The following is a 14058-nucleotide window of genomic DNA, read 5'->3' as shown; positions in this document are numbered from 1 at the left end:
AAGACAGACTTCATAAAAAACTGCCACTCTCTGCACTTCTCCAGTGCCTAAAAATTTTGAGCACAACTCTGAACCTAGGCTATAACTTGGAAGCACTACCACACGAGGTTACTCTAGATGTGGGACCTTACTTTGCCCTTTTCATGAAAGCTGTCATGCCCAGCTTAATTTTTGCCAAATATTTTTCTGTGGTTGATTTTAAGCAGCTTCAACAGAAAACATTTAAATAATTTTGGCTGAGATTTCAGAACTCTAGCAGTTAGTGATGTTTTCTAAAGAACTGAAGTGCTATGCAACTTAAACAATTTTTATTATCTTCAATAGCCCTTTTTAGGCAACAATGACAACGTTAATCAAATAATGGGAAAAATTAAACTGGGAAAAGAAGTTCTAGCTACCCTAGAAGGCCACTGGGTAAGTTGTACAATTATGTTAATTTTTTGTCAAATATTGGTCAGATGTATAAAATATGGTTTTACATTTAGATGCATTGCAACATTTTTTGCTAGTATCCATTGTACATCCTTCTGGTTTCCATAATGATCACTTGCAATCATGTTGGAATTTAAATATTTCGTGATGTGTTTTCAGAAATCTAAAATACAGACTATCACCTCTTAAGTGGCAACTGCATACTTATGTATGTCTAGCTGGATATGTTGAGCAGGAATGCTTCTACCAGTTTCCTCATGTTCTCACAAATCTACAAAAAGGGACTGAAATTTATTTTATACTTTATTTATACCCTATCTGCTACCCAAAACTGCGCCTCATATTTTGTAACAATGCACGGAGAAGGCCGTAAAATCCAACCCCAAAGTAGGCTGATATCAGGACATGTAATAAGAGAGAAGAGAGCTTAACTTGATATACAGAATCATAGAATCACAGAGTTGGAAGAGATCTTGTGAACCATCCAGTCCAACCCCCTGCCAAGAAGCAGGAAAATCGCATTCAAAGCACCCCCGACAGATGGCCATCCAGGCTCTGTTTAAAAGCCTCCAAAAAAGGAGCCTCCACTACAGTCCGGGGCAGAGAGTTCCACTGCTGAACACCTCTCACAGTTAGGAAGTTCTTTCTAATGTTCAGTTGGAATCTCCTTTCCTGTAGTTTGAAGCCATTGCTCTGTTATTTTCTATGATAATCATGTTTCTTGTAACACCTTCAGATCCAAAAATTATTGACTTCTATTGGGACACCAAAGCACAAAATTTCCATACATTTGTAAACTGTTTCATTCTTTGTAAAGAAAAAAAGTGTGGAAATGTGCTTTAGTAGTATGGAAGAGAGGGCAAATAGGATAAGAGTTGAGTCATAAGAGCCCAAAGAGAGGCAGTTAGTAAAATGAGTATGAAGTGAAAAGAACAAATAATAGGTTTTGCTCCACTCACTTTGAAGTGAAACGTTCACTAATGATTCGTTAAATCATGGCTGATTAATGAGGTTCACAAGCAGGTAACAGCTTGTAGCAGTTTCTCAGTCCCATGCTAATACAGCCAAAGATGATGATTATTAACTTTATTTACCTCCCCCCCCCCCCGAAATCCCACCCACACTTCCCCAGCAGCCTGCCCCTTAATTATTATTGCAATCTGAATTTCAGGCAATGAAAGTATTAGAAAACATTAATCAATATATAAACCCTACTGGCCTTGTTTCCAACAAACCTCACAACCTCTGAGGATGCCTGCCATAGATGTGGGCAAAAGGTCAGGAGAGAATGCTTCTGGAACATGGCCATACAGCCCGGAAAACGCATAACAACCCATTAATCAATAGTTTGCCCTTTCCATGATAAATCTGAGCAGAGTTTTGTTAGGAATTATTACAACATACTGTGCAGCCATGGCTAGTGTATTATGTAGGAATGTCCTGCCTGAAATTCTTACAAATGTAAAACAGATGAAATTGTTGCATTGTAGCAGAATGGTCTGGAAAGGCACAAGAGGGTGGACAGGATATCAGGAAAATTTCATTTGTGGAGGTAGAAACTGATTAGAGGGAGAAGGCAAAATCCTACTAATGGTCAGTTGGCAAAAGACTAGAAATGCTGATATTTTACCAAACATCAGTGCACAACTGAAACTGAATCTACCCATTCCCTTAAGTCAAGTCCTTGCTCTTGAAATAAGATCTATTTTCAGATGTGACTTTCTGCTGCCCTAGCCAAACTGGCACAGCAACCTTCTGGGTTGCAAAAAGAGTCTTTCTGAAGGAAACATTTGTTCTTATTGATTCAGTAAAAATTGTTTACTGTTTGAGTATTCAAGTAATCCAATATGTTAAACATTACAGGACAGTGAAGTTTATATTAGAGACAAAAAGACAAGCATTTCAGCGACATTCTGGAATCCAACACCTGAAATCAGGCAATGCAGATTAAGAAGACACATGGTGAGGTTTGAGGAGCAAGGTGACTTTGAGTCAGAGAAGTAAGTTCCTTCTTAACTTGTATTAGCGCACAGCAAGAAGCATTTTGTTAATGGCTGAAGCAGAAAAGTGGAGAATGGAAGTCATGTTCTATCAAAAGAATGTAGAAATTTGATCACTTACCTCTAGCAAACTAGAGAAAGAGACTTCTTAATTGTGACAGTTAACATGTTTTAATGCATTAGTCTTTTTCTTAGTGTATTACATTGATTTTTGTATTGTTATTTGTACCACACTTTTTCTCTCTAAAAAGGGGACTCAAAGCGACCTACAGTAAAAACAACAATACAATTTAAAACCTAAAAATATAAAACATTAAAACATAATTAAATATTAACAGTATTAAAATAAACAGTTTAAACCCTTAAAACTGATTTTTAAAATTATTGTTATTAGCTGTTTTTATGATATTGGAATTGTGTGCCAATGAATAATTTCATTTGAACATACATGTAATCACCCTAAATTCCACAACAAAACAGAATGAAATAGCACACTTTTAGAAATGACCAAATACCTCTGTTCTAATATTGCAGTCAAAATAATTTTTTGCAACTTTATTGCTCTCATCTGATAGACTTTGGCAACATGTGACTCGAGCAATAAACAACAAGGACCAATCAGAAGCAACTCAGGAGAAATATGTTTTGGAGGAAGCCCAGAGAAAAGCTGCCAAAGAAAGGAAAGCCCATGATGAAGAGTGGATATGCAGACTATTTGAGCCAGATCCACTCACAGGAGAATGGATTTACAGATATGCAGAGTGAGTTACAGATGTCTCTGTGTGTGCGTGTGCATGTGTGGCCATATGTGTACATCTTTCTTTAAGATACAAGCAAACAAATGGGGAGGGGGGGAATCGCTTACTGCTTCGTGGCTGTTATTCAAGGCAGATTTAATAATTAAGCGTTTTAAGTCTGCCTTGGATTGTGCACAGTATCATTTATGCCCATTTATTTATTTTAACACTGTAGAAAAACCAATTTGTCTACTTTCAGAATTTTCAAATGACATGCAACATATTTTTGGCTCACAAAGGTACTGCAGCTAACAGCTTAACTTGTGTTAATACATAAACACCTGTTAATTGATTTCACTGTAGTCATGAATTGTAATTCAAAATCTTGTTTACAAAACAATATACAGTCTGTAACATCTTAGGAATATTCACTTTCTCTTTTTCTGAAAAGTCCTTTATGAAGCTGCTTTGACCTTTTAATTTCCTGAAGGTGTAATACATATAATTACAAGTTGGATACAACTAGTTTGGTAGTGTTGCATTCATGTTCTGTTTTCGGGCAGAACCTACTTGGCTACTATAGGAATAATGGACTAGATTGGTCTGATATCTTTTTATGTTCTTGTGATCAGAATTAATTTCATCATTACAATATCCAGTTTGCTTCTCTTTAACCATATCGTTTGCACACAATGGGTGCTTACATAGATATTTGACACTGCAAGGCTGGTTTCCTTTGTTGTGAGTGCTAATGATGGAAGATAGAGATTGAACAGTTGAAACTTCTGTCTTGTGTCAAAAACTGAAATGGCTTAATAATAAAACTTTATTTGTATCTCATCCCATCTCCCTTCTGGGGACTCAGGGATGCCAAAAATACATAATAAGCCAAATAATTAATATAATACAGGTAAACAATAACAAATCAATAAAACACATTCAAATAAACATTTCATGCAAATATAAAAAGCTGAGTCAATAAATTAAAATACATATCCATATTTAAAAGCCTTATCTATTAACATGATGTTCCCTTTAATTCATTTGAATTTCCCAGTGATACAACACCTTACTGTAAAAGAACTGGTTTTTTTCTGTTTGTTTCACTGCTACTTCTTTTTAAAAGAGGAAGGCTATACATACTGACATGTAGGTGTCATTTGGGTTTTATATGCTGCCTGGTTAAGATTTTTATTCTCAATTTGAGGAAGATGGAAGAGAAGAGATCTGATTCTCTGTTTAAATTTCACTCGCCTTTGAGATTTTTTTCCCCTTTGGCTCTTAGTTGCATAGTTTTTACTGAGTTGCTGAACATCAAGCCTGCATAACCTGTGACCTTCCCGGTGTTTGTGCCTCCAACTCCCAGAAACCATGCCCAGCTGCTTCAATGGTCAAGAATTCTGAGAGCTCAAGTCTAAAACTCCTGGAGGACTACAGGCTTTGCAGGCCAGATCTGCATAATCTCTTGACTCTAGAATCTTTCTCTCAGAGGTAGAAGTGTTTCTAATTTTCATTGTACATTTCTGATCCAGAGGAGTATTCCCTGGTGAAACAGGAAACATCTTTTGCTCTGGCCCCCGCAAACAACCTACCCAGAAAAGGTAGAATTCTCAGATTGCAACCATCCACGTTCCCACTTGCCACTTGTTAATATCCTACTTGGCCATGAAAAGCCTCTGGATGACTTTGAGCAAGGCATACTGAGCTTCAGAAGAAGGCAGAGGCACACCAAGTCACACTGACTCATCCTCAAAGGCAAACGCTCTCTGAACAAATCTTACCAAGAAAACCTCCTTAGGGTCCCTATAAATCGGAAATTACTTGGAGGCACACCACACCAACAAGAAATATTCCTCAGCTTGAAATGTCTATAAAAGAAACTTCCCTAAAGGTAACATGATTGAAATGGCACCTTTATTGAACTGTCTTAAGTTGTGCTGTTTGTCATCCACAGCACAAGACCATGGGATCCACTAAATGATATGATACAGTTTGAAAAAGATGGTGCCATTCAAACGATGGTCAGACATCGGACACCAATGGTATGTTCTTGTAGTGGTAGTAGTTGTTTTTGGTCAGCTGCTATATTAAATGGATTCAGATTTGGAACATTTTCTTTGCTTTCTGTTCTGATGACAACGTCATAGTAAAATCTTTACAGCAGACATATTTCATAGGTGAAAAGTCAAAATTGTATGTATTGAGTAACGGAATAAAAGTAGTTGAAATACTATAGTTTTATTCTAAAACATGATCAGTTTAGTTGGTAAGCAGTGTTAATAACTTAACTCCTTCCGGTCCTCAGCTATCACTTTTCTTCCCTGTCATTTTAAAGCAAATTGACAATATGCCATTATACTACATCCAGTCTTTTATCTAGTTATGGTAGATCCAGGCTGCCCACTGAATAAACAAAGGGACACTGTGTCCTCTTCCCCATGTCCTGCACAATTCCCCAGTCTTCCAGGACACCATGGGAGTTGGAACCAGAAGTTTCAGAAAAAGGGGAAATCAAATAAAATCTCCACTTTGACTTCTTTTTTCAGTGCTTGTACAATTCCATTAATTAGGTCTGGGATCCATTTTCTTTTGTTTCCAAGCAGATGAACATTGTAAATTAATTAATTTCAGGTTAGTGTCGCAAAAATAAAACGGTCTGCAAAGTCAAAGAAAGGGGAGTGTGGCTTCTCCTCACCGGAACCTGATAATCAGGACTCATCTGGCAGTGAAGGTGAGCACTGTATTATTCATCATCCTCTCCTTTTTCAGTTTTTTGCGACATTTATTGTGTGTTAAACATATGTTATTACTTTGTTTTCATTTTGTGCTGTAGCACGATTTGAGGACTGAGTTCTTCTGTTCTGACTTATAAAAAGAGAGGGAGATAACTTGTTTTATTTTGGGAATTTTTAAAAGCTCTTTGGTGTAATTTACATGATTTATATCCTTATACATTCTTTCAATTACTTTTGAAGCACAAGTCACGCATAGTACAAGAATCCGAAAGAAAACCCTTGATCTCATTGAATTGCAAAATGCCATTGAATCTATAAGAGAGACACAGGAAGACATACGGAGGTAGGATTTTGATTGGTTGGTTGTTTTACAATGCCTTGTGTTATTACTGTAAGTGTTTGGTTTCAAATAGATGAGAAATTGTAGACAATGATTTAGTTTTGGCTCTCAACTCCCATCAGCTCTAGTCAGTGTAGCCAGTAGTGAAAGATTATGCAAGTTGCAATACAAAAGCATCTGGAAAGCCACAGTTTATCACATGCATGTAAAAATAAGCAACGCTAATTTACACAGGAACCAACATATAAGATTCCTTTTTTTCAAGGTGAGAATTAGACTTTTTGTGATTATGAGCTGTCTCTGACCAGTTTCTTTATATCTGTGGATTGCGTTAGAAATTTCTTCACTTTATTGTCTTCATAGTTTTTCCTTGTTTTATTAAAATGGAGGGATTATGTATTGTATTATTTTACAATGACTTTGGTACCTACAGAGGGGTGTGTACACTGATTCTTTAGACAATAGATATAGGATGAAATTCATGTTGGTATAAACTTCAAGTGTTCATGGATTATTACAAATGCTTTATTTGATCTTAGAGTTTGTTTAGGAGCCCCCATTGGCACAGCAAGTTAAACCACTGAATTTCTGAACTTGCTGACCGAAAGGTTGGTGGTTCGAATCTGGGGAGCGAGGTTAGCTCCCACTATTAGCCCCAGCTTCTGCCAATCTAGCAGTTCGAAAACATGCAAATGTGAGTAGATCAATAGGTACTGCTCTGGTGGGAAGGTAACGGCGTTCCATGCAGTCTCCACATAACCTTGGAGACATCTAAGGACAATGCCAGCTCTTTGGCTTAGAAATGGAGATAAGCACCACCCCGAAAGTCAGATACGATTAGATTTAATGTCAGGGGAAACGTTTATCTTTACTAGAATTTGTTTGCTTTCTCTGTAACTTAGTGATTACAGTAAATTCAACAAATGAAATATCAGTTTGCTACTTGGACCTATAATAGCCACTTGGACCAAAAATATTTAACTTTGTTTTACTCGGCTTCATAAAGAGTCAATATGTGTTTCTCACCCAAGCTGCTGAAATTTAATGGGAGTCTACCAGTTAAGGGGCAACCACTTTTTGTTGCTGTTCAGTCTTGAATGTCCTTCTTTGTCTTTTTGCTTTACTCACATTCAAAAGAGGTAGGCAATATGTATCATATTTTACTAAAGTTACCTTGTAGGAGATATTTTGTGTCAGGATCTTGACATTGAGGTCCACACAATTAGTGCTAACTCTGGTGAAATGAATACCACCCGAGTCCCATAGGTTTTCTGTGTTGTGAAGAAACTTTGCCAAAGCTTCTCCTGTGTCCTGTTACACTGATAGGAGCCATTGCTTTAGCCTTGAACCTTGCTATTCAGTTCTTCAGTTGCTTCAACAATCTAACAGCCACACATTCAGTATATGGCATTTTTACCACTTTTGTGCAAATTTTGTATTGCCCATCTATGAATTTATTGTACTCTTTTTCATTTCTTGTAGGGACATCACTGCTCTGAGAACCCGAATGTCTACCAGCGCGCCACCATCAGATAATACCTTTTTTCAGTTCAAGCACTATGTCTTCATTTTGCTGATGATTCTCCTGCAGCTTATGATCAATTACTTGTTTAAATAGAATGCCTGGATGGAAGAATATATGAAGTGGAATGATTGTGTTCTTCGTGGGACCATATTTTAAGCTTGGGTTAGCTTCAAATAAGGCAATATTTTCTAAAACGCAAGAGCTGTGAAGATGTAGGCCTTTGCCTCAAAGGCTTGTGCTCACGTGGCAATGTCTGTTATATTCTGTCCTATCCAGAAGATATGGATGATGCTTATGTGCCAGTACCTTTTTCTTTGTGTCCTTGGTATACTGGGAAACTGCCTTGCATATTCTAAAGTGTGGTTAGGCTGCAGTGATAAATGCCAGTATACAACATTGTCACTCTGGGCAATGATGGCATCCTTTTCAGTGTGACCGCATACTCCCCAAAGGCCAGACTAATTGTGTTTCAGTTCAATATGTGTTCAAAGTTTCATGAGATCTTACTTAATTAGGAAGATTGCACCCAGCGATGTCAGTATATAGTTGTACAAAGATTAAGCTATTCAGTTCTTTGTTACCATTAAATATATTAAGCTATATTAGTCCATCAACATTTCACTAACCCTGCTGCATTTCAGTGATTGTTACTTGGCAGATGTTTCCATTAGTTTATGAAAATGGAGCGTGATCATAGTGTTAGTGATTGTAACAGTCCTGAGTAGTACACTAATAGCTTTATCTTCCCAGTAGTATTTGTATCCATCTCTTTGTAAATACAGCTCCTATTGACATACTGCTTCAGCAGACCCAGAAATACTTTAAGTTGGGATGCAAAGGGTTGGGGACAGTGATGGAGTCACTATTTGAATGGGAAAAAGAAGGGCTGTACTGCAGGGTAGGGCAGTAGTGGCATGTCTAAGGGCCACCTGTAAGTCCTCTGTGTACAGCCCACACCTCCAGCATTTTGATGAAACTAGAAGTGATGTCAGAGTCTGCTTGTTCACCAATTTGGGGCTTCTTGTAAGGTTCTGCTTGACCTAAAGAAGTGGAAATGAGATAATGGTGCCTTCTGGAGGCCTCTGGAAACAGAATTGCACTTTTTTATGTTTTAATATATTTTGCTGGAAAGCAAGAGGCTTGAAGGCTATACCAAAGCTGTCTTGGGCTATATGTAAGCCACAGGATACCATACTCTAGTGAATGATATAAAGGATTTTCTAGATTTGACCCATGGATGCTTAACATGAGACCATGTGATGTTTCAAATATTGGGCTGAAGTCAGTCCATTCAACTGCAATTGCATCTCAATAATTATGGTGTGATATACAGGCTTGCATAACACTCCCATACGTCGAAGAATTACGGGCCAAATCTAATCTGCCACTCAAGGCCTATTTAGCAGCATTAGCAATTTTAATGATGTTTTAGTTTCCCCAGATCTTAGCACATTAATGTGCACAGTATTGTAAAACATAGGTTTGGTAGGGTTTTTCTATAAATGAAAACCTCCATCCTGTAAATTAGAGTGGACACTTACATTATGGAAGGTAGATCAGTTTTTGCTTGTATTAGCCCTTTTGTTCTGTTTACGTGACAAGAATAATCGCAATTAGATGTGCATGATAACACACAGTACTGCAGAAATCTTCAGCCTTCTGTTATGACAAAAATAAGCCCTCCTATTCAGTTTGGATTTCAGTACCTTTTTTAAATATATGTGTGTGTTTTTCTACAGCCCAAAATGATGTTAGCAAAATTAGATGCTTGCTTTCAAATTAAACGAATTTATTAAGATGCATATTTCTGATTATTATTTGGATATTTTTCAAATCTTTAGATTATTCATAAATATACATTTTAGTAAATGAGTCTTAATTTGAAAGTCTCTGTCTCCCTCCTCTCCTCTTTTTTGCCTTGTGGACTTTTTGCCAAATCCTTTTTTCTTAAAAATCTGAAATACAATGAACTACTTTTCTTCAGTTCTATGGATTATTATGTAATTTCTAAAATTCTGCGCAATTCATAAAAATAGTTGTAGTAAAGAAATATGATATCAGAAAAAAGTAAGCTTTTGTCCTGCTTTGTATTTTTTTGTAAGCATTTGGAATACCTAGCTTCATGCAACAGCTGTCAGAGATACTGAAGTTGCTTCTGTTGCTTTGGCCCATCCACTGATGTCAATGTATACCAAGCATGGGCAAACTTTGGCCCCCCAGCTGTTTTGGACTTCAACTACCACAGTTCGTAACAGTCAGTAGTCCAAAACACCTGGAGGGCCAAAATTTGCCCATGCCTGATGTATACCATACTTCGTCTCTATCTCCTGCCTCCCCTTTCTGTGTGTTAATATATTTTGTGAGGCATAGCTAGATAAATTATATCATTGCTTTCTCTCTTTTTTTAGGGTAGTGATAAGGAATGATGTTAGACTTCCGCCCTTGCCTTTTAACTGTGAAGGCTAAGTTAGTAGGAGTTGCAGTGCAACTCCGGTAGGGTTTTTTCTCCCCATCAGAGTATTAGGCATTTCTCATTTTAAGAAAGCATATGATTCTTAAACTTTCTGTGACAGCATTACATTACAAATATTGTTGTCTTCTGTGTCAGACACAGAAAAGCACAGCTTATCATGCCTAAATCTCTACTTTGGCCCATTTGATGCTGAAAAAAGAACTTGTTGCCTGATTACTTTTTATATGATATGGTTGAATGTGGCTCTGGTTTATGAAATGTTCCTTCATATTTAATATTTAGCCATGTGCCCTGACCTTAAATTCCTTCAGATTGACTGTTTTCTGCACAAAGCTGTAAGGAAACTGTGATTGTACAGTTTGTAGAACTCGAGGGCAAGGGCTCTTTGGTAACGTTAAGTATTTAAAGAAAAGCACTTGATTTTTCACTTGATTGTGTATGGTCCTACTTGTACATAAGTAGAAAATATTCAAAATCGCTTGTTACTGCCATATTCATGGCTGTTTGTTTAAACTAAATGCACTATAAGCCTTTAATATACCTTGTAACCATTACCATGAACATAACTATAAAAATGTGTTGTGTGTATAATGGAGTCCTGGCAATATATAGTGTTTCTTGTATCTCAGATGATAGGTTAGTTGTTGCCTATTATTGGGCATCTCTTAGATATACAGCATGCTTGCTTTTCATGAAAACTTCATTCAGACAGCTAACCTGTACAGTGATCTTACTATTTACAGTTCACTGCCCACCTGTGCCTTTGGGGGGAAAATCTTGCCAATTCAATGTTAATGAAATGAAACAAGAGTTCAATTACATTTGTCTCATCTATCATTGTGATAGTCATCTGCTTTAACTGCTGTTTTGTCTTGTGGTTTTTATCCTATTGTAAATAGAACCGTTAACTACTGAACTAAGTGATAAATGTCTTTCTCCTGTATCCTCAATTTTGGGGTATCTTTTGAGAGCAGGCCATCAGATACTTGAGTATTGTAATAGTGCCTTGATGGAGTTCACACAGGGGTGAGGTCTGTATATAAAAAGATGTTATTAAGGTTGTGCCATAGCTATTGTCTGGAAGTTTTTATATTTCCAATATTAACTTTCAGAACCAATGTTTATAAAAAGATATGGCAGAGCTGTCAAAAAAAGACATCAGGTTTTTTTTGTCCCAGTCAATAATTAAAAATAACAAGACCCAACAAAATCTCTGTGTTGTGGAATGTGCATTCTTGTACAATGAAGCCACAACTCTTTGTTTGTGATATCACAAAAATAGCCATAATAAAAACCGTAACATCACAGACAGACAATTTTGGCTTCACATTTGTTTTTATGGATAAAAACCATTCTAAGAAAATAAACTTTAAAGGGATATGGTTGAAGATCAAAAGAAAATTGGCATCGAACTCTTGCTGAAACCTTTGGAAAAACGACACTTCCTTATGTGACCCAAAAGCACATTTTTTGGATTTAAACTTTGGCTCAAGTCTGGAAAGCACTTTTTAAATATATGACCTTCTGTTAGTCTTGAACTCTTTTCACTTCCTTCTAGATTCTGAACTTTCACTAATGTTTTTTTACACTCCTCCCTTGCCCCTTTTCCTTTTATTTTAACACATTGCTTGGATTTTTATACTGTTACACTTTTTTAAACTGAAAATGGTTTGTTGTACTAAAGCTGTATAGGACCGGTGTTTAGTCCAATGAATAAAAAAATATTTAAAGAAAAGCCAGAGGTGATGACAAAATGTGAATGTGAATGCACTTATTCAGATTTATACATAGGAAACCCTCTTCCTAGAAGGTTTTTGTTTGTTTCTGCATATCATGTAAAATAGCATTGTTGTTGTTGCACTGTATTTTTTTAAAAAATCATGCTGCATGCAGTGTGATAAAACAAACGAGTCATTCCTTTGAAAGAACTGGAAATTGTGTGTTGCATGCTTCATGTACAGTTCAGTTCATCGACTTGTTTAAAAAGGCCATTTATAAATTTAAAGTTCTAGCACTGGTCAGTAGTTTTGTACAATTAAAGAACTAGAATAAAGAGCTGTGATCAAAACAATACTTTGAGTTATTGTGTGAATATCTGAAATTCAAGTTAAAATCTCTCATGAGTCATTTAGTATGTGATTTGAGTAATGTCTCCCACATCATCCAAAGGAAACACGGTGCATAGACCAAGAATAGCTGTGGACAGCTTCCTCTTCAAATCATGAAAGGCACATATTCTCACCCTTCTGATGAGGCAGAAATAGCCCGGAAACCATCTTTGTCTGCTTAAGAATAGTGTTGCCATGTTCAATCTTTTAAAGATGGAGGACATAAGAAATCCCAGTCTGCAGAGTTTACTTACAGTGAAGGGAATAGCAATGTAGTATTTGCAAATTTGCCATTACTTTTCTTTCAATACACAGTGCATGGAGAGCTGGTATACAATCATTTGAGATAGATCCTTACTTTGCAAACAACTTTCATAAGTAATTCAATGTTATATTGATTCAAGATAAATCAACATAGAGAAATAGATTGAACAGAGAAAAAATGATCACCAAATATTTACACTAATACATCAATCTTGAAATTCGTTCTAGACATGTCCATCTGAAACAAAGCATCCTTCTCCCTAAACCAATAGCTCCCAAACTTTGGACCTCCAGGTGTTTGGGGCTTCAACTCCCCAGAGCCCCCAGCAAACTTGGCCAGTAGTTAGGAAATCTGGGAGCTGAATCATAGAATCATAGAGTTAGAAGAGCCTTCGCGGGTCATCCAATCAAGCCTTCTGCCAAGAAGCAGGAAAATCGCATTCAAAGTATCCCTGACAGATGGTCATCCAGCCTCTGTTTAAAAGCCTCCAAAGAAAAACCTCTACCACAGAAGTCCAAAACATCTGGAGGACCAAATTTTAGGGACCACTGGTCTAAAAAAAAGGATATTCCTCATGCAAGATGAGTGAGGATATACACAAAGCCATTTGTATGATTGTTTGTACCAGGAAGATCTGTGATGTTTAGTTTGGAGGGCTAGTTCAGTCTGATAGGGCAGTGACGGGTCAGTTCCTGTATATGTGCAGATGTGCAGAAACACATTTCCTTCATAAAAGTAAATTATTACAAGTTATGAGATGTCTTTGTTCCCTCTCATGCAAAGGGGGTGCATTATTATGTTACCCAAACTACCAAGAACTAAAGCTTTCTCTTTTTGCCCTACCATGTGACAAATCATACTGGGATGCATGAGGAGAGATTTAACAAAAAAGGAACTTTTTATCCTAGTGCTCCACTGTCAATACTGAGTTTATTACGTGCTGGTGAAGAGGCACTGATGTAGCAGCACTCCAAATGCACAAGCTTAGGAGTTCCCTCATTAGCCCAATGTAGCCATGCAAGGAGGAAGCCATAAGTTGGATTCTTACTGCAAAGACTTCATTGCATGGCCATAACAATTTCAACAAACATGCATACAGTAAGATCTGTGCACGATAGATACCCAGGATGCTGACACCTGAAAGTTCACAGACTTGAAACTTCAGATTGGATCTCACCACCGTATGACATCCTCCATACCAGGGGTCCACAAACTTTTTAAACAGAGGGCCTGGTCATAGTCCCTCAAACTGTTGGAGGGCCGGATTATGGTTAGAAAAAAAAGAAGAATGAATTCCTATGCACAGTGCACGTATCTTATTTGTAGTGCAAAAAAACACTTTAGAACAATAAAATAATTTAAATGAAGAACAATTTTAAGTTTATATTTGTTATTAGTATTTCTTTGGAAAGTGTGGGCCTGTTTTTGGCTTATGAGATAGGA

At 37.0% G+C, this 14058-nt stretch overlaps 1 protein-coding gene across 7 annotated transcripts in view; it reads left to right on the top strand.

Moving 5' to 3' along the window:
- OSBPL8 (oxysterol binding protein like 8) overlaps nt 1-12313 on the top strand; it is an 80847-nt gene extending 68534 nt beyond the window's left edge. For all 7 annotated transcript variants that reach the window (XM_060777426.2, XM_060777425.2, XM_060777430.2 and 4 more), the window contains 7 exons: nt 325-414; nt 2296-2432; nt 3008-3193; nt 5124-5211; nt 5801-5900; nt 6145-6247; nt 7727-12313. In XM_060777426.2, the coding sequence (XP_060633409.2) occupies nt 325-414; nt 2296-2432; nt 3008-3193; nt 5124-5211; nt 5801-5900; nt 6145-6247; nt 7727-7862 (840 nt within the window). In that variant the 3' untranslated portion in view covers nt 7863-12313. The remainder of the gene's footprint in view (nt 1-324; nt 415-2295; nt 2433-3007; nt 3194-5123; nt 5212-5800; nt 5901-6144; nt 6248-7726) is intronic.
- Nucleotides 12314-14058: the final 1745 nt, after the last annotated feature.

Source organism: Anolis sagrei, chromosome 5 (assembly GCF_037176765.1).
Source record: "Anolis sagrei isolate rAnoSag1 chromosome 5, rAnoSag1.mat, whole genome shotgun sequence".
Taxonomy (NCBI): Eukaryota; Metazoa; Chordata; class Lepidosauria; order Squamata; family Dactyloidae; genus Anolis; species Anolis sagrei.
Note: the sequence above shows the minus strand (reverse complement) of the source record. Positions and strands in the feature narration are given on the sequence as shown.